General features: G+C 41.2%; 1 protein-coding gene across 7 annotated transcripts; it reads left to right on the forward strand.

The window, feature by feature from the left end:
- The first annotated feature begins 417 nt into the window (after window positions 1–417).
- On the forward strand, window positions 418–20,510 carry st6galnac6 (ST6 (alpha-N-acetyl-neuraminyl-2,3-beta-galactosyl-1,3)-N-acetylgalactosaminide alpha-2,6-sialyltransferase 6). 7 transcript variants are annotated; one of them, XM_031890267.1, is made up of 6 exons: window positions 418–489; window positions 12,919–12,993; window positions 15,173–15,349; window positions 16,022–16,431; window positions 16,863–16,970; window positions 18,747–20,510. In XM_031890267.1, exons 2-6 carry the CDS (start codon window positions 12,979–12,981, stop codon window positions 18,952–18,954), a joined length of 918 nt encoding a protein of 305 aa, XP_031746127.1. In that variant the 5' UTR covers window positions 418–489; window positions 12,919–12,978; the 3' UTR covers window positions 18,955–20,510. The 7 variants fall into 7 exon arrangements, with proteins under 7 accessions (XP_031746127.1, XP_031746125.1, NP_001165302.1 ...); XM_031890265.1 differs by having other exon boundaries at window positions 443–489; window positions 12,919–13,224; XM_012968138.2 differs by lacking the exon at window positions 418–489 and adding an exon at window positions 6,221–6,803.
- The last annotated feature ends 747 nt before the right edge of the window (window positions 20,511–21,257 follow it).

The following is a 21,257-nucleotide window of genomic DNA, read 5'->3' on the forward strand; positions in this document are numbered from 1 at the left end:
TAAGTTTTATAGACTCCAGGTCTTCCATTCTGCACCAGCAGCCATCGGCAGGAAAGTCCTCCAGGCAGCAGTGCAACGTTAAGGGGACTTTCTCTTTGAATATTCCCACCCTAGACAATGGACAGATTTAGAACGTCCCCATAGCGTCTGCTTTGACAGGTAGGGCGGGACTAGAGAAAGGAGGATTTTGACATACCAGAAAATCCTTTTCTAGATAGCCCATACTGTCAGTGCAGTAAGCCCCACCCTAAAGTTATAACACAGCTCCTTTCCAGTTATTACTACATTTCCCTCTATTTACTCTCCTAACTTGTCTATTATAAGAACTGAAGGAGAAAGGAGGAGCACCGACTTATAGGGAGTAGGTGCAGCTGAGAAGTTTCTTTTTTTTCTTCTATCCTGCCTCCGGAGGTGAAGGCTTTTTTTTTTCCGGAGGTGATGCACAGCATCTCTACTGACAGTACGGGCCATCTAGAAAAGAATTTTCAGGTAAGTCAAACTCCTCCTTTTTAGACAATAAACTCAATATTTTTGTTCGACCCTACCAACATTATCGTGACATTTAATAAATGTAAGAATGATTGTGTTTTATTCAAAAAAATACCAAGTCAAGTTTATATGAGTTTCAAGACCTGAAAAATTCTAGTTTTAGTAAATGTGCCCTTTAAAGTGGCACTGTCTCTGGTTAGTAGCAGCTACCTCTAGCTAGTTGCAGGCTGTAGTCATACAGAAATTCTCCCTACTCACTGTAATTTTAAGATATTCTTTTGCACCTAATTTATTAGAAAGCATCATAACCTTCACCTGGACAGTGTGCAGTGGTTAGTATTGCTACACTGAAGCACTGAGGGCATGGGCTTTCTGTTGGATCAGGGACCGCAACGGCTTGTTGATGTGCTCCTTGATCTGAGTGCACGCCACCTGATCTATGCACGCCACCATGCCCTAGGACCAAACAATTGAATTAACCCAATATCGCCCACCTTAGGTGCACATATAGGAAGAAGATCCGCTTGTTTGGTGACCTCGCAATGTTTTTGGCCACCTTTAGACAGTAAATTATGAGGGTACACCTGAAGGTTCCATTTTTGTATATTTGTATTTATACATATATGTGGGAGCTGGCATATTGTCTCCCTTAGATGGTGCAGTATAAGGGCATAGCCTTATGGTGCAGTATAAGGGCATAACCTATTGTGTGCTCAGAACATTCCTTCTTAGTAAGGAAGGCAAGTGGATCTAAGGATTACATGCCAACATTAGCAAGCTAGTTTTTCCACTGGTGCCTCAAACAAATGTATCATAGTGAACAGCAGAAAATAGTTTCCAATGACACAGCAATGCCTGGACTTCTTACAGTTATACCTCATGTGCCTCTTTGAGGAAGCTCTGTTGCCCCTCCAATAACACATGCCCCAAACCTTGGAGAACATGGTCTAATTAGCTCACATATAACTATAGTCAGGATCCCTTCTAGTCAGTGCCTGTTGTGGAGCATCCCAGACCAGGGGGCTCCTTTGCACCCTCCCATCTCCCTTGTATGGCCAGTTTTCTTTCTCTTCAGATCCAGTCACATAACAACCCATTTCAAGTACACAGAGGCCCAAACAGCCACCACCAGCCCAATAAATAGTGATTCTCTAGGGCATCTTACAGCGGCCCCTCTGGCATTTATCAGGATCCATGGATTGCCAGGCCAGGGCAGGAGATGATACTGCTATAAAAAAAACCCTCCTAGTCCCCAGTGCACATGCAACCAGTGGGCCTCGTGCTGCCCCTAAAATTGTGCCACTCTACGCCATGGCAGTTTGCTCTTTGATGTATACATTGGTTTAATGACAACATGCAGCACAGCATAGCACTTATAGGGTAAAACTTCTGCAAGCTAGCTTTTTCAAGCATGTACAAACTTCCTCCTCTGCAGCTACAAAAATATAAAAATAGTGATATTTTTATGTTGTGGTGCAGTTACATAGTAACATAGTAAGTTGGGTTGAAAAAAGACATACATCCATCACGTTCAACCATAATGCCTATATATAACCTGCCTAACTACTAGTTGATCCAGAGGAAGGCAAAAAACCCCATCTGAAGCCTCTCTAATTTGCCACAGAGGGAAAAAATTCCTTCCTGACTCCAAGATGGCAATCAGACCTGTCCCTGGATTAACTTGTACTAAGAGCTATCTCCCATAACCCTGTATTCCCTCACTTGTACTGAGAGCTATCTCCCATACCCCTGTATTCCCTCACTTGTACTGAGAGCTATCTCCCATACCCCTGTATTCCCTCACTTTTTAAGAATCCATCCAGCCCCTTCTTAAAGCTATATAATGTATCAGCCAGTACAACTGATTCGGGGAGGGAATTCCACAACTTCACAGCTCTCACAGTTAGTTGAGTATTATTAGCTTTGCATTTTCCAGTTACTACAGGAGAACTATACCCAAATAAGATATAGGCCTAAAAAGTACTATATTTCATATACTGAACTTACTGCGCCAACCAGAATCTTTATTATAGTAATGATTCAGGCCTTCACAGTTGTGAAACATTCTGATGCACAATGAACTGGTTTAAGAGCAGCAATGTAATGAGAATCTAAATTAAATACTAATCAGTATTGTGATTATATATATATATATATATATATATATATATATATATAAAACAGAAAAGCATATGCCGCACACTCAGGTCTTAGGTGCAAAAAACAAAAAGCTTTATTTAAATCAAGGACTGACGTTTCGGCCGCACAAGCAGCCTTTCTCAAAGTTCAGATGTGGCAGTCAAACCCCCCTGATATACCCAGCAGTGGCGCCAAAAAGGCTTGATGACATGATAGAGTGGGCGTGTATTTACATGAGAAACTGTACAGAACAAACACAAAAGAAGACATAAAAAACAAGTAGAAGGTGCAAGAGAAGTAAATCACCATGTGAGAAAAAAGTGAAAAATCCGAGTGAAATAAATAAAATAAAATGTGCAAGTGCAAGGAAGAAAGGGCGCTGGAATCACTGTGAGGCTGAACTGCAACTCCCAGTACCCGCTCATGTTCAGTGTGCTGTTCAGTAATGCGCTCATACAAATAGGTAGGCTGGTGGCTTGGAGCACTTTGATGCAATAAGAGCACCGTAGGTAGGCTGGCGGCACGGGGCACTTTAATGTGTTAAGAGCATCGTAAGCACCATATATATATATATACACAATATATTGTAAGCCAGTCCCTAAGCTCAGGCATTTCATTGCTTCACCAGTTTTTCAGTAATGGGTCCTAACATGCCAACACTGTGTCAGGCAGAAGGGCTGCAGGTTGGAGGCCTCCCCAAAAAGAGATCAGCAATATATTTATATATAATTATAGTTCTCCATAGAAAGTCTTGTGTTGGTAAACTTCCCAAGTAATAATTTCACCATCTTCTTTATATAAATAATGGGGTCATGGGGTAAAGTTTTTCTTGCTGTTGGCCTAAACACCACTAAAGATGTACCATGCAAAAGAACAAACATTGGCTACTATAATTACTAATACATATGGGATGTTCCACCCCTACACTGCCACAGGATCACATGATAAACAGCAAAAGGGTGGCTTCAACACAAAAATCCCAAACCCCTCTAGCCCCTAGAGGCTACCAAAGTACTGTGAGTGTAACCCGTGTGAGGGGTACAATAACAACCATGTTGCTGATAACTTGATGTGCCTATTGCAGTCTCAGTATTATCTTCATTACAGTCTCTCTGAAATGAAGTTGGCAGGTTAGTAAAACGTGTTGGCAGGTTAGAATCTCTACCCATACACACAGGGACTGAATTGCCCAGAGGCATTATGCTTGATGTGGTTGAACACAACTTCATCAATCAGTTGCTGCAAATGGACTGAGTCCAAATTAGTGGATCTTCTTGTGTAAGGCTAGCTTTAGGAATATAGTGCAAAACTCTTGTCGCAACCTATGTTGCAAACTGTCAGCATCCAAGAAAAGATTAGCCTACGTGCAGCTTACGATTTTTAAACCTAATCTGTTAAAGATCATATAATACTACCCATGTGATAATTATGTACAAGGCTAGCCCACTCTTAAGCAAAGGTACAATGTTTGTTCCCTAGTTCTCTTATCACTTTATGAGTTTTATATGGAGGAAATACATTATACAAATAAGTTTAATATGGCTCATGTAGATTATATGAAGTTTTAACATTTAACACTTTATATGTGCTCTGCCTTTCCATGTAGTGAATAATTAAACCTTACGTGACTGCCATGAGATTATAAAAAACTTAAAAATGTCCAATAATACAAAGGTATGTCATGTACTCTTGAGTCAGATCAAAAAAATCTGGGTTGTAACCACATGAGCAACTTTTAATGCCCTCACCAGAATTTAGGATCTGCGAATAGAGGGAATGGTCTTTACCTACCTGCATGATTGCACCATAAAACAGCACTGTCTTTAGAAGACCAAGAGTGGTGACTTCTCTGGGCTATAAAGAGCACAGCAAATTTACCCTTGGACTGCACAGACAACATAGCAATTCCTTTTAACAAAGGGGATAATAGCTAGAACTGTGTAGGGGTACAGGAAATGGTACCAACCCCTCTAGGGGACCTCAATACAATGCATGGGGGCCCAGTCTGGAGAGTAGCTAAAACAAAAGACAGATTTAGCCTTTATAAGCTGTTCTTAAGGGCATCTTATAGCCTGCCCCAGTACTGCAAGGGTGACCTATAACAGGTTCAGTAGAGCAATGGTGATATTTTACGCTCAATGTATTTGGTTGGAATGTACAAGTTCCAAACAGTATCTTCCTTATCAGTTTCAAGGGCCTATAGCAGGGGTCTCAAACTCGCGGCCCGCGGGCCATTTGCGGCCCTCGGTACAATATTTTGTGGCCCGCACCAACGCCTTCTCAAAAGCAATGAATGGATCGTGATTTTTATTGCGATTCAAGGGATAATGCAAGGCACTGCGGGCGGGAGCTGCTGATTGCGGAAATGACGTTATGCCATCATAACAGTTATTATGGGAAGGCGTTCTGTGTGCACAATTAGCTGCTAAGGAGCTAATTGTGCACACAGAACGTCTTCCCATAATAACTGTTATGATGGCATACATCATTTCCGTAATCAGCAGCTCCCGCCCGCCGTGCCTTGCATTATCCCTTGAAAGCCAATTTTTTGTGAAATCCCTTATGCGGCCCAGCCTCATCCTGACTTTGCCTCCTGCGGCCCCCAGGTAAATTGAGTTTGAGCTCCCTGGCCTATAGCACAATTCATTCACAGTTCATTGCATTGGTGCATAATAGTATTGCCCTTTATTTATATTTACATTCTGTTTTATTTTTATAACATAATTATAAAGTACCAACTATCACATCCAGAAACCTTGGTTGCATCATCTTCTCCTGTTAATGTATTCATACCCACAATGCATAAGCAAAGTTTGCTCTGGATATAAGAACCTTTAGCAAGCAATCAGATGTTTGTTTTCAAATGGCAGATCAAAAAATGCAACCTTATGATTGGCTGCAGCTATTCAATCCAGAGCAAGAACTTGTTAGATAATTATTATATATATCTTCCAATTTGTGCCTGTATGTTACCCAACCACTTCGATTGTAAGCTCTACGGGGCAGGGACCTCATTCCTACTGTGTCTCATACCACATGGCACTTACTCCCTGTGTATTTATAGTTATTTATTGTATTTATTATAACACTTGTCCTCCCTGTGTGTAATTCTGTATATTGTAAGATTGTACAGCACTGTGTACCCTTGTGGTGCTTATAAATAAAGTTATATATATATATATATTAGGTTCTAATACATCCACTTACAATACCAACAATACTACAATCCCTTACATACCACAAAGGGTTAAAAAAAATCTGCTAGCAATGCCTTTACTCTGAGAGATTGAGTGTGGGCACTGATCATGTGCCAGTCTAATCCCTCTGCCCTTCTAACTGTTATCCTTACATGATAGGCAGCGGCATTCCACAAATTAAAAGGGTATTCTCCAAATTTCCCAAAACAGGCTATATTAAAGTATTATCTTTATTAAGGCTGTCTTCCTATTTCCCAATCATCATTTGCTGTCTGAATGTGAACTATTGGATGTGTAAGTCAGATCTTAAATAAACAAACAAAATAAATGGATTTCAGGCATTCTGAGAAAACATATCAGGCACTAGGACCCAGCTGTTCTCTTGCTGTCACTGCATTCCTGTAGCAGCTGCTGCTTTTACTGGGGCTCTGCAGCCTGGGAGAGAGATAGACCCTCTGGGAGGGAAGAAGCACTGGCAGCCCCTTTCCTTGTCTTATATTTAATAGGTATTTCCTGGCATGGCAAGGCCGTATTCATAAAGAGAGATCCTAAAAGAGTGATTGAGAGATCCTTGAGACAGTGAGATACAGAAGAGCAAAGAGACCCTCACCAGCAGAGAAAGGTAAACCTAGAATCCATCACAGGGAGAGAGAGTGGGTGGGTGCAGGACCCTGGAATTGAGATAAAAAGGACCATGGTGTGGGTGGGGGACAGAGACCTTCAGGCCGTAAGGAAGCTGCAATTAAAATAGATAGAGAACGAACTGCACCGAGGGTCTGCTGGGGGAAGGAAAGCCCAAGCACTAGCACTGGCTCCCAGCCTATAAAAGAAAGAAAACAGATGCTGGCTCCAGCTTTGGAAAGGGAAAAGGCACCAAGATTTAAAGAGAAGACATACCCTGCCAGCCAGAGAGGAGGCCTGAAACCCAAGCTAAAGGAAGGACCCCATATCTGCCAGTGTCTGCTTCCCATGGCCTTGGTGAGTACCCTTTGGAGAACTTGCTAACAGATCAGCTATGTCGTGTTCCTTTTAAAATCTGGTCCTTATCATCTCCCCTTATCTTGATCCCCCTGGATAAGGAACCACACCTGGAAAGGAGCTGCTGTACCTCTCTATAAATATTACACATTATATAGACCTACACTCCTAGGATTATAGCCAGTGAACATGGGACACTGGCTATAATGTTCTGGCTTTATATGAAAAGTCAAGAGTGAAGTAAGGAGAACTTTAGGGTTGGCTGGGCCCTGACCTACTTTGGACCATTTATATAAAGACACAACCTTCACCCTTCTAGCAGATTTTTGTGATTCAGGACCCTTTTGCCTTTCTGTACTGATGGAAAATGACGCTAATCTAGAACAGGAATTAAAGTTGAGCTAAGGTTTGTCATAATATAAACAATTCGGGGTTTTTTGGTTTATACAGAATTTTGCTATGAGGAAGAGATGCTGATCAAAATGAAGCCAATTGGTCAGTCTGACATGTAGGTGGCATGGGCTTATTCTGGGCTCTTCAAACTCTTTGCTCCACCAGCACCTACTGGGCATCTTTCCTCTGTTGTTACTCTACTAATTCAGGAGGTACAGGTGCACTTCACCAATATAATTCTGGATATAGAAATATTTTGTTATTTTTAGTGAATGGGCACCACTGCCTTGTTCTGCCAATAGGCTAAAAATCACTTCATGATACAAAGTGCTGGAAACTGGTTGGTGCTCATTAATGGTTTGACTCCCTAGGCAAAAGATGATATTGGGAGTGTATCATTACCAAGAGTCTGTGTTCAGTATTAGGCCACATCTTAACAAGCACTACTCACTGTTGCATTTTGCTGTTATATAGTTGTAATGGTCAGCATCTGTAGGAGTTGCTTACAGATCTTGAACATGCACATGGTGGAAAAAAAATGCATAGCCTGCATTAATACATATTATGGTAGCACTAGTAATGCACTTAAACCAGAAGCATGTTTCCATTAGTCAATATACCCTGCATTTTATATTAGTGAATATACGCTGAATACAAACAAGAAGCCAAGGGTCCTTAAACTTTTTAAACATGGGGCCAGTTCATGGACCCTCAGACAGGTAACTTACCTGTGGGGGCCGGATCCGGCCTGCGAGCTGTAGTTTGAGGATCCCTGATTCACACCATGTGGTGTCTGGGGATAAATATAGTGGTTCACTGAATATTTATGGTATGTCAGTATCAAGACCAGGAATTCTTCTTTGGGCAGATGTTTCAGGGTTGGATGATTCAGATTATTCTAGAGTAGTGGTTATCAAACTGCCATGGTTCCATTCCCACCTTAAAGTGATACTGACACAAAAAAAACAACTTTTCAAAATATAAATGTACTTTTAAGGTTACGTATAGGTTGTGATGATCATTTTTCGCTAATAGGTCTGCTTTTGTAATTGTTACTTGGAGTTCCTAAACCAGACTATTTTGCCAACCCGACTGTCCAGATAGATAATGTTAAAGCATCGGGTAAATACTTTTATGGCAATATTTTAAAGCTTATGCAAAGACTTGAAACATAAAAATTATATATTTAGAAAACAGTTTAATTTCAGGTGTCAGTATCTCTTTAAGGTCTAGTATTTAGTTAAAGACCCCTTTAGCTTACTGAATAGTTGTGGTATCATGTCAGTATCAGGGCCTGAAAGTCCTCCAGGGTTGGATGATTCAGATTATTCTAGAGCAGTGGTTATCAGACTGCTGTGGTTCCTTTCCCTCTTTAAGGTTCTGTATGTTATTAAAGACCCCTTCAGCTCATAATAAGGTTAAACTCATGCATCACAACATTGCTGAATCATTAAAGTCATGATCCTGGGACTATCTAGGACAGCAAATAAGTGCTAAGCCACAATATCTTTCTCTATCTGATCTTCCAGGGCTACTTAGAACAGCAAATGGCCTTCAGTCTGGCCCTATAGTTTGGGAACTTTTGTCCCAGAGCCATCTCTAGCAGAAACAACTTTAATACAATCATATTGTTCCCACATCACACATGGCAACTTCCTAATATAGCTCTCTAGACTTCGATCTGTACTCTAAATAACTCTGCAATCCAAACAGTTTAGCAGTAAAGCTCTGCTCTGTGTTCTCTCTTACACTAACAGAGATATGGGAAAAAATGCCAAAGTTGCAGGGGGTGATGCCCTCTGTACAATACAAACTGTGAGAAAGAATTGTAAAATATTATTTCATGCTTAATTAAGATAAATCATGTTTTCAATTAAAGGTCTTCCTTTCCTGGTTAGCAGTGCTGCCATGTTCTGGGGTCCTAGGCTCAATTCCAGCCAGGGCACAATTTCTAGGAGTTTGTAAGTTCTTACCATGTATGTGTAGGTTTTCTCGGGGTACTCCAAATTCCTCCCACAGTCTGAATACAACATTCATGTGATTGCGACCTTAGATAATAAGTTACATAGTTATACAGTGAATGATGTATAACCTCTGTGAAACACGGTGGAACATATCAACCCTATCAAAATAAAGGATAATAAAAATATGTTTGTCACAGAAGCAACCAGTTAAATCACACCCATGGGCTCCAGACATGTTGCATGAAAATATAATAGAAAACTTTCACTGTGACTGTTTCAATAAAGATTGCCTATATCAATGTGGCCCCAGACAATGGATTGTTTCAGGCATTAATTAGATCTCAGTTGGGATCAAGTACATAAAAAGGAAATCATTATTTTCTTAAAATGGAGTCTATGGGAGATGGCCTTCCAGTAATTCAGAGCTTCTTGATAATGGGTTTCAGGATAACGGATGCCATGCCTTTGACAAGAGACCCTATGCATTGGTTTATATGATAGGTATTTAAAGATATATTTATAGATGATAGCAGTGGTGTTGAGTATTTTATGTTTAGTGAGATATTCAGAAGCTTTAAATAAAGCTATGTATGTAGTGTAGAATATGACAGGCAAGTATAAAATATTTTTTCCCCACTGCAAATTCTGTTTTCCCCTCTTTCAGCTTATATCTGTGATCCCCAAATTTAAGCAATTTACAATTTTCTGTCATATCCCCTCCCTCACGTGTACTCTGGCTTTTCCTGTCCCTCTGCTTTCTCTCTCGCTCATATCATCCATCTTCCCCTCCCCTAAAACAGTCTGCTAGGGGGATGATGGCTGCCAGCCTCCTGCTTCTGTTGTCATAGAAACGCATTGAGTTCCTGCTAAAACAGAACAGAGCAGGTTTCTGGTGCAATTACAAGTGGGGACAGGGGAGAGGCTGTCTTCATGTTGAGGGGTTGGAGACGGAGAGTGAGAATATAATTGCCTGTTTATGGCTGCAAAAGAGCACAAATTGGGGAGATAAAAATTCTGAGCAGTGGGTAGAAAAAGCCATATATATATTTTAGAGATGCACCAAATCCACCACCCAGAATCCTCCGTAAAAGATTCGGCTGAATACTGAACTGAATCCAAATAATAATTTGCATTTACAAATTAGAACACAGAAGGGTTAAAGAGCACTGCGTGCGGTGAAAAATTTTCAACTTCCATGTTTATGTGAGAAAAAGATTTTAATTATTCAGATTTAGTTGAGCCAGGAGTGTGGATTCGGCGGAATCCTGCTAAAAAAGGCCAAATCTTCCCTAATCCCGAACTGATTCCTGGATTCTGTGCATCCCTAATATATATAAAATGTTGATTTTATGCCACTGGAAACAGATGGCCAGGCCTGGTTTTGCCACGGAGTGGTGCATGGTACAAGTAGGGGTTACTTGCAGCTTTCCTTTGGGCTGGGAACCAATCTATTGTACAGAAGCAGTAATTAGAGATGTAGCGAACTGTTCGCCGGCGAACTAATTAGCGCGAACATCGGGCGTTCGCAAGTTTGCGAACTTTTCGTGTATGCTCGCAATTTGGGTTCGCGTGGCGTTTTTCCGCTGAGTTTTTTCTCTGCCTAAAAAAGCCGCACAAGCCACACATGGCGTTTTTCAGCAAATCCCGTTTCCATGGTGCTAATAGTGCGAAATAGCAAAAAACGCTGCGTATTTCCGCTAGGTCTGCCAGCTGCCTTTGCGGTTTTACGCAACGCTGTGTCAACAAAGTATTTTTCAGAGAAATTTTTGCCCTTGATCCCCCTCCTGCATGCCACTGTCCAGGTCGTGGCACCCTTTAAACAACTTTAAAATCAGTTTTCTGGCCAGAAATGGCTTTTCTAGGTTTTAAAGTTCGCCTTCCCATTGAAGTCTATGGGGTTCACAAAGTTCGCGAATATTCGCACTTTTTGGCGTAAGTTCGTGAACGGGTTCGCAAACTTTTTTTTTGAGGTTCGCTACATCCCTAGCAGTAATCAGGAAGTTATGTGGAGCAGTAATCAAAGGCAAAAGTATGAAAGGGGCCATTTACTATCCAGTCAGCAGATTTCATGTGCAATTTGGCAAGAACTTGCATTCAATCAGAGCAGAATGGATAGATGCAAAGCCATACGCCGATACGGCGCCCTATTCTTAAATCCCGTCCTGGTTTTAATGATTCAACATTTCCATTTGTTTTAGTTCAATAATAAATAATTGGTTCTCAAACTGTGGGGCCTTGGCCCTTTTTGAAGGACAACTGTAAAGTAATTAGAGTAAGATATAGGGTGAAGCCATATTTGTTGCTGTAGATTTGCACAGGGCTGGCAAGACTCCAGAAGCAAGACTCCAGAAGCAAGACTCCAGAAGCAAACCTGGTTGGGCCAACTGTTTTAGGATGGATGAACATGTTTTTAGAGGTACAATAGGGTGTGGGGAGGTGGGGTTTTCAATGGAAGTTGGGGGCCCTAATGGCTAGGGTGGTGGGCCCTTGAGGTGGCAGCGAATGGACACTCCAGTCCTACACAGCTTGAACCTATAGATGAACACACAGGGCTAGAACTAGGGGTAGGCAGACGAGGCACCTGGCTATGGTGCAACAATTGGAAGGGGGCTAGGAAGGTACCTCTTCTGTGCTCTCTTCCCCCTGCTGCTACTTGACACAACATTATCATGCATGTGTGTGTTCATTCAGTTTACCTCTAAACTTGTAAGGAGCTAAAGGGGTTGCTGGCCAAATTTTGGGCCTGGAACTAAGTAGGTGTGAAAAACACAGATGTAGGTGGATATAAACATACAGTATGCATTCAGCATATTTCACATTACACTTGCAGCAGAAGTCAGCTCTCCATTTCCCCTGATACCTTGCATGCTTCTTCACAGATCTGTTAATCAGCTGGTTTCTGATTAGAACCAGCAGTGCAGAGAACAGCAAGGGGCAGACGGATACTGTTTTCAATGGAAAGGGGTGGTATGAAACAGTCTGAAATCCAACTGGTCTGTCAAAACTGAAATTATTATTGGCCAATGGGCCTATTAATGAATGGGGTATAAGCAGATACAGACATGGGAGGAGCAGCAGCTCAACTGCCCCCTGATCTGCAGGGTCTGTCAACCTTAATCAATGGAACAATGCTGAATGGTCATCTGCACTGTATAAACACAAACTTTAATTGAAGAATAATGACATAATAATAATAGACTTATTAGTCTTTATTATTAAAATTTACTTTGTTGTGGAGATATATATTTTCATTCTTTTATTATTCTAATGCCATCCAGTCTGTAAGTAGTACACAATGTGAAACAATTTTATTAAACATAAAGTACCGTATATTGGGTTTGGGCTAAAAAAAGGAGTTGCTTGTTGCACAATGCAGTGTTGTAAAGCTTAGGAAACTTTGCAGTGGAGCTTGTAAAGGAAGCTGAAGCCACGAGTTGCTGTGGTTACTGTGGTGGGTGTTTTCTGCTCACAATGGAGAAGCGCTATTTGTTTGTTTTAATTAACTGCTTACTAATGGAGAAAGCCACAAGGATCATATAAGGGCAATGATAGATGCAGCACCTTTCCCGTGAGAATAACAAAGTGTCAGAAAAAACTTAGTAATGTTGAAGAATATGGATCATTGTATAAAACTTTTCATGCTGCGATCAGGCTTAATCGTGTGAAAATGCATAGGAAGGTATTTTCCTGATATTAAGCCAGATCTGGTCTTGCAGTGACCTAACCATGCCACTGAGCTTGCCTTTTTCTTTTTTTAGACACAAGCGGGCAACACAAGGAAATGATCGAGGGGTAATAAGATCAAGTCGGCGTGGGATATGTCTAACACCACAGTAATTGCACTGCATGCTTCATCTTCTCTAAGCAATAAGCCATGCTCCTTCCCCAGTTTCCATTCCATATCATGAGCATGTGAATGCCCAGCCCTGGTTTGATTCCTACATCCTTTGGTCTTGACTCTTTTGCTGGATTAATTCTCCCAGCATCTGCCTCTGGCTGAAGAACTTGGAAGAAAGTTGGACATGGTGACCCTTATGCTGCCAAAAATTAAACTGAGAGTCACGGTATACTAATTAAGATTTAATGTTTAAAATGTTAACATTTTTGCACTTGTGCTTCCTAAAAACTAGAGGAGACAGTTGCCAGGGTGCAAATTTGAAAAAAATGTAGGTGAATGCACCTACCTGTGACCATTTAGAAAAGGCAGGGTGTGTTCTGTACACTTGCACCCTGCCTTTTCCAAATGGTCACAGGTCTCTGCACTCGCCTACATCTGCTCCATTAATTCAGTGCTTCCTGCATTTGATAGTGCTGTATTCATGAGAGGCAGACTGGGGGAGGCACGTAGGCATCTCCTCTACTGCCCCCTAACTTGTTTGTAATTTAAACACACAAGTTAGGGAGCGCCGGGGTGCATATTGCACTTCCGCTGTGTTGTGCCCAGGGTGGTTGTGCACTATGCTTGGCACCATGCACTGGATTACAAATGGACTCCTGCATCTGCCCCATAAAAACAGTGCTGCCTGCATCTACAAACTGTATTCATGGGCAATGAGTAGGGAAAAGCATGTAGGTGTCAACGCTCCAGCCACTAACTTGCATGATATAGGTGTGTTGCACTTGCCCACACTCTGCTCTGCACCTTGTGCCAGATTTGTAATCCAGTGTGCGTCCAGTTATGCCCCAGGTGCAAGTACTACTTTTGCTCTCCTTAGGCTACTGCAACATGGGACAGTCATAAGTCACCCCTCTGCTCTCTAAACCACTCTCTGGTGTGTCTGCACCCTGAGTCACAGTGCAAGCCTGGGTACAGACACACATAGCAGATTTTAGAAAAAAAGTGCATACTCACACCCAGGGTGATGCAGGATGTGTAGAGTGAATTGGAGGGGCTTATACTCTACAAATCTTAGTATCCTATCATTGGCACATCTAATAGAGTAATGCTGGGAGTTGAAGTAGCTAGTGCCAACTTTTTCCGAGCTGCACAAAAGAGATATGCCGTCCTTAAACCCCTCATATACTGGAATACATTGTGCATCACAGGGGGCAGAAACCCTGCCATGTGTTTTATTGACTGTGATTATTTAATTGGGGAAGTTCACCTTTAGCTGGCCTTGCAGCTGGACACTTAAATGTTTTCTAAATTATTAGTCTTTCCATTTGACCTGCCTCCAAAGTAATATTTAATATTGTATTTTATTCCTTATACATTCATATTTAGGCACTCTGTAACATTGCTAGGGTACAAATTGATGCTAGCAACTAGGTAGTAGTTTAAATGAGAGACTGGAAGATGATTAGAAGAAGCCTGAAAAAAAAAATATTGAATTAAAAGTAATCAATAAAAAAGGCAGCCTTATAAAGCAATAGTCTTTTGGTTGCCGTATTAGTGACCCCCATTTTAAAGAAAATAAACAAAAAAAATATAAAAAATAAAGACCAACAAGTTGCTTAGAAAAGGCCATTCTACAAATGTCAGACCACGTGGTATATTCAGGCGCTTCTCATAGAACACTTTATTAGTACTGCTGATATAGTGGAGCACTAGTAGAAAAAGGGGTGGACGGCTTTTTCCTAGTCAGTCTTAAAGGGTCTATCAACAAACCATTCCCATCCTCAAAAGAAGGCTGGCATGGCCATGTCACATGTGGTTTGCCCCATTCATGACTGACCTTTATCCACCAACTTTAATGCACTATACCCATATGTAATATTTGCCCAGGGGCAGTAACCCATAGCAGTAACTCATGCTTTTAAACAGTAAATTCTACCTGCTAATCGGTTGCTATGGGTTACTGCTCTTGAGCAACCTCAGTGCCTTTTATCATATAACCCTATATGTTTTGAAAATAAAGAAGTAACTTTGCTTTAATTTTTTGTTTTATAGTTTCTAATCATTTTATTTGGTTTTAATTTAGATTTATTATTATTGCGTTAAAATTGATACTTTGGGTATCTGGATTTGTTTTTTGCTTCTGATCCACTAAATACTATCTGGTCCTCCTGTAGGGCCGCACAGCAGCGCTTATACTGATTTTTGCCTTGGTCACCTTTCTCATCATACTGACTTCCAACAACAGCGAGGAACCATTCAACTACAGGGAGTTGAAGCTCAAATATACCAACCCACCCAATATCAGAAAATGGCTGCTACAAGACGGATACATCTCAGTGTCTGGCAACAAGGTGAGGAGGGAAAGCTGCACTTTTGTAGACTTTGAAGCAAAGTGACCCACGCTAGAGGGAAAGCAGATTTGTGTATTGCTGGTCAACTGAATTGACCAGCAGATGGTTGCTGGTACAGGTATGGGATCCCTTATCCGGAAACCCGTTATCCAGAAAGTTCCGAATTACGGAAAGCCTGTCTCCCATAGACTCCATTTTAATCAAATAATTCAGGATTTTAAAACTGATTATCTTTTTCTCTGTAGTAATAAAACAGTACCTTATAATTGATCCCAAATAAGATATAAATAATCCTTATTGGATGTAAAACAATCCTATTGAGTTTAATTAATGTCTAATTGATTTTTTAGTAGACTTAAAGTGTGGAGATCCAAATTACGGAAAGACCCCTTATCCGGAATACCCTTGGTCCCGAGCATTCTGGATAATGGGTCCTATACCTGTATTCCAAACTTATTCCAAACAAAAGAGCTTAGAAGAATGCTTTGAACTATTTAACATGTATTTGTTTTGAGGGTTTGGATTTTCTTTAATAATTTATTTTTTGATGTAACTTATAAATGATACTTTTCTATTTTCAAATCATCTCCAGATACCTAGTTGTGCTACTGAGGTGAGTTAGGAAGTGTCACTGCTGTTACACCTAATAGTGATTGCCTGACCTCTCTTTAGACACTACATCCCAAGTGCAACAGCTGCGTTATTGTCACCAGTTCCAGCCACCTCCTCAACACTGATCTGGGCCCAAAGATCAACCAGGCAGAATGCATTATTCGCATGAATGACGCCCCCACCACAGGTTACGAAAAGGATGTTGGGAACAAGACTACGTTCCGCGTGGTGGCCCACTCCAGTGTATACAGGGTTCTTAGGAGGCCGCAAGAGTTCTTAAGCCGTTTTCCAGGACAGACTCTTATCTTTTGGGGACCTCCTAACAAGATGCAGCAGGGCAGCAAGTCTAATATGTATCACATCATCCAACGAGCCAGCTCAGCTTTCCCCAACGTGTCTGCCTTTGTTGTGTCCCCAAGGAACATGGGGAGATTTGACGAGTTGTTCCGGGCAGAGACAGGGAGGGACCGGTGAGAAATTAACTCATAAATATATATATTATGTTGATATGGTGGCCACCTCTTATCTTTAAAACCAGACATCCACTTGCTCTACAAATGTTTAGAAAATAAACTGCACTGGTTACAAGAAAATAAAGTTAGGGGGCAGAAAAGAGTTATCTGGGGTTTCTCAGTTCTAAGCAATGCAACATCATGAAACATTTTCTTTTTCAGGAATTTGATTATCAGCCAATTGTAGGAAGTTGGCAGAAATAAACAGTAGGTGGCGCTGTTATTTCCAGTTCATAATATTAGCAGTTAAAAATCTTCTAACACCTTAAAAACCAGCCCCTTGTGCATTTTTATGTACGTTTTATTGTTATCTTTGTTGTAACATTAAATTATTTGTTGTTGTAGATGGCTTAGAATCCTGCAGTAAAAAAATGTTCTTGTTCACTTAGAGCGAAGTCTCACTCATGGCTTAGTACGGGCTGGTTTACAATGGTGATAGCAGTGGAGCTGTGCAACAATGTGCACGTGTATGGCATGGTTCCCCCAAACTACTGCAGGTAACAGCTTTGATTTTGGTCTTGAAAACTGAACACTAATCATATAAACTTCCGCTGTGCAGCGCTGGGGTCCTGATTTTGATTCTGGCTTGGGCACTGCAAGGAGTTCTCCCTGTGTTGGCATGGGGGTTCCTCCCCCCAAAACATACAGGCAGGTTAACTGGCTCATGATAAATCTGTATATAGAAACCTGAGAAATCTGTGATAAAGACCTGAGATTGTAAACGCCATTGGAGCAGTGAATGATTTATAAACTCTGTAAAGCACTGCATAAATAGACATGTAATATTTAGACTTTTTGGCCAAAGAGCTAGGCACCAACCAACCTCTATGTACAGAGAAATAATAGACAGCTAGGCTGTGGGTAGATTGGCATATATCTAGCCATATATCTTCTTGGTAATAAGATATGGATAGGCAAGGGACACAGCGGGCCATGTAGTTGCTGAGGATACAGTGGGGGCCCTGAAAGATGTGTATATCAATGTTTGCGTCTTGAATGAAGCACATTTATAATATACTGTTATAACAGCATAACTAGGAGATTCTGGGCCCCAAAGAAAAATCTCTGGGACCCCAAAACCTAAACACCTTGAACTGGATTCTTGGATCAGTCAGGGTACCCACTGCAACCCTTTACAGTTCTATTTTCTCTACCAACTGCTGCCTTTACATTTACACCCTAGGTTACATTGGTGGGAGGTAGCTTTTGAGAATGTGGCGGGAGGCCAAGAAACGTGACAAGCGTATGGTCCACTATTATACATGCACATTTTGTTTTTAAAATGATTAATTAAACAGTAATTTTTTCATATTGCTCCGTATATTTTTGGGATTACTGATCAGTGGGGAAAATCACTATATGATTTTGCGGTGGGGGCACTGGAAGCTAAAAGATAGTCCCCTGGCACAATGGGAGTTGTTGTTCAGTTACAGCTGGTGGTTATCTAGAATAGAGCTGAATGATTATCTAGAATAATCTAGAAATAAGTACATCTCTGCTCTGATATTTGCCTCCCGTTCCTTGCCAAGTACTACACTTGTATTATTCTTTGCACTGGGATTAGGGCCAATGGCTGCTGACCTCCTAAATCTCTCTGACTTTTTGTCTTCTATCTAATACACTGACAGGCTCACAGTTGGGAATAGTTGTGTGTAAGTCCTTGCAGTGATCTGAACTGACTGCATTCAAGGCGATTCATTTAACCCCTTACCTGCCACATATTGTAAAATCTACTACTACTACTACGGCCACCTTTTTAGCTTTATATCTTTGATATATATTTGATTTTGTTGCTCCATTTGCTGTCTGGCCACACACTGCACAATAGTTTCAAACAGTTTATATCTCCATGACAGGTATTTTACCATGAGTTTGCTTGCTGCAGAGGGGAAATATGTAAGTCCCAGTGGGACTTGAGTTCCAGAGCTTGCTAGGCAAGCATTCAGCAGCTTCACTTTAAAATATACCCTAACCCTTTCTTTCCCTTTAAACAGGTCATCTCTATCTATAATCACGGTTAGTCCTGCTCTAGCAGAAACATCCTTTATCACCCCCCTCCCCCCAACACACACAATGCAAGTATCTGTGCAGGGCTTCAACAAAAATTTGGAAAAAGAACATTTTTTTTATATAGACACCTAAGGGTCACCCCCTGGGTGCCTGTATAGAAAATACAGCTTTGGCTGCACATACAATGTTTTTGCTTGTCTGGGGGTGGGGGAACAATGGCAACACAAGGAAACCATCTTGAGCCTCTCATTTTTGTCTTCCAGTAAACGCCAGAGGAAGATGCCGTATCATTATTACGAACCAAAAAGCCCAGACGAGTGCATCACGTACATTCAGAACGAGCAAGGCCGTAGAGGAAACCACCACCGTTTTATCACAGAGAAATTAGTGTTTGCCCGCTGGGCACCAGTATACAACATCACATTCTCTCACCCGGAGTGGCTTGATGACATAGAGACTGAATCTATTTAACCACGTCCTAGTGGGTCATACCACCCCGTCTCTTCTACTTACACCTTCACTGGTTTTTCTCTGTGTTGTTTGGTGCTGGGTGCTGTCCAGATACAAGAGAAGCTAAAGCAGTGGATATCATGAGCAGGTCTGGACTGGGAGTCAAAATAGGTCCTGGAATTTCACACACCCCCCAGACCACTAAATAGTGACTGTCTATGGCATCTTACAGCAGCCCCTCTGGCATTTGCCAGAACCCACAGATTGCCAGTCAGGGCTTGAACATGAGAGAAAATGAAAGATCTAAGAATCATCAGATTGTGGGTTGCTTAGTTTCTCACTGGGCTATCCTGGTAAAACAAAAAACATCCATCAGAAATACACCAGCAATGGCACAATGGTCTGGGAACTCAACTTTTATGGCTGGCATCAATTCTGGTTCAAAAGAGAGTTGGAAGGAAGTTAAGGTTTGCTCAGGGTGACTAGGCTTGGAAAAGTCATTATGTGATAATGTATAATATATTTATTTTGTTTGTGCGCTGCCACCTTAGATCTAAATATATATGATTTCGCCCTATAATGAGGGAGAGCAACCATGTTATAGGCAGTGAAATCCAAAAAGGACATGAAGGTGCCAACACTAGTCCTCCTATTCACTAGAGGTGTACCTTCTGCCGTCTCCCAGAAAAGCTGCCCAGTAGGGTTTGAACTGAATATTCTGATGGCATTTTAAACGGCAAGGTTAGGGAAAGCAAAGATGGAGACATGATAGAAGATTGTGTACCAGTGTTGGCCGGGATGAATAAAGTTATGAGATTAAGAATTGGTAATAGAATATGAATGTTAAACGAGGACTGTCCTGAGTGGAAAGTAAATTTGATATAATAGGCAGCAAACATGGAATGGGTCTGTGTGGTGGATATTTGTAATTTTTCCTGAATTTGGTGTTGTCCACTGACTTGCTCCTCCTTTTTCCCCATGGAAGTTTTGTATTGTGTACAAGGAACCTGTACTGTGCATTACTTTTATTATATTTGTCAGGATACTCTTTTTTTCCCGATTTATATTTTACAATGTTATGACAAACAATACCCCGCAGCCAGAACCCACGTAGAAATACTGTACCAAATGGCTTATTTTTTAAGTGTTCTCTTGTGGAAAGGCAACTAAGGATACTCTAAAATTCTCTATTTTTCTTACCCTTTCAACCTGATCATGTAAAAAAAAAAATGCTTGTCCAGGTGATCCGTAGACACTTAAGGAGGCCTCTCCGAATTTGTCATTTGTATGCATGGTGTCTGGAACTGTAGGTAGTTCCACTGATAACGAATGGAAATGAAGTTTGCACATTTCTTGTTCGGAGCTCATGTTTTGATGCAGGAAATGTCAGTGAAATGCTTTACTTAAGGAAACAAAATACTCTTTAATTGAGCAACTGCTCCCAACAAACAATGGAACGGGAACTGCAAATTAAGACCACAAAGTGCTTCCACAAATGTGGAACTGACTGCGCCCAAATGCTGCTGTGGGTTTGTGGGAGGACCCATTTGAAAATAAATAAATCTAATTTTAATACATCAAGGATTTTTTTGTGTGTTTTGCCACTAAAGGTCATTTGCACATTGGTGTGTAATAGGAAGTTTTATGTGTATTAATAAGAGTAAAATATGGAGGGTTGAGGGGTAGAGTATATGAAAAGTGAGGTAGGAAATCACTAGATAAGGCTGATGCCCCATGGAGTGAAGCTGCACAAAGTTGCCTGCAGGAGGAAGCTTTGCACGACTTCGGAAAGCCGAAGCGATGTATAGACCTTTCCATTCCTATTGTGGATGCCCCATGGAGCCCCCACTCACTTTGTGGGGCATCAGCCTAATATATACTCAGGAATTTATTATTTTATTAACTATAGCTCCCTCTGCCGGGCATAAGAAGAACTGAAATCTCAGTGGAGCAATCCTTGAGAGTGAAAGATGCAGCTTTGATGTAATAGGTAGTGTCAGGGATTAGGTAGCTGGGACAAGCTTTCTGGGGGTAAAGCAGCCCTTGGCACAATTACAACACGTGAGAGTGTATATGCTGTTGTTAGGCAGTTAATTTTCACTTGCACAAAAAATGACAAAATAGTTCAAAATAAAATCCTTGCCACTTAATGGGCTCTACCTAACACAGGTCAGTTGTCCTAACTAACCAGGAGCAGACCTACCGCCTGTCTCCCACACAGAGAAAAGAAAAACAAAGTTCAAACCTTGTAGAGCTTTCAAAAAACTCTGTCAGCTCACACAGGCAGCTTCCCTGTGTTTTTCCCCCAGGCTGCAGCCTTCTAC

Source organism: Xenopus tropicalis, chromosome 8 (assembly GCF_000004195.4).
Source record: "Xenopus tropicalis strain Nigerian chromosome 8, UCB_Xtro_10.0, whole genome shotgun sequence".
Taxonomy (NCBI): domain Eukaryota; kingdom Metazoa; phylum Chordata; class Amphibia; order Anura; family Pipidae; genus Xenopus; species Xenopus tropicalis.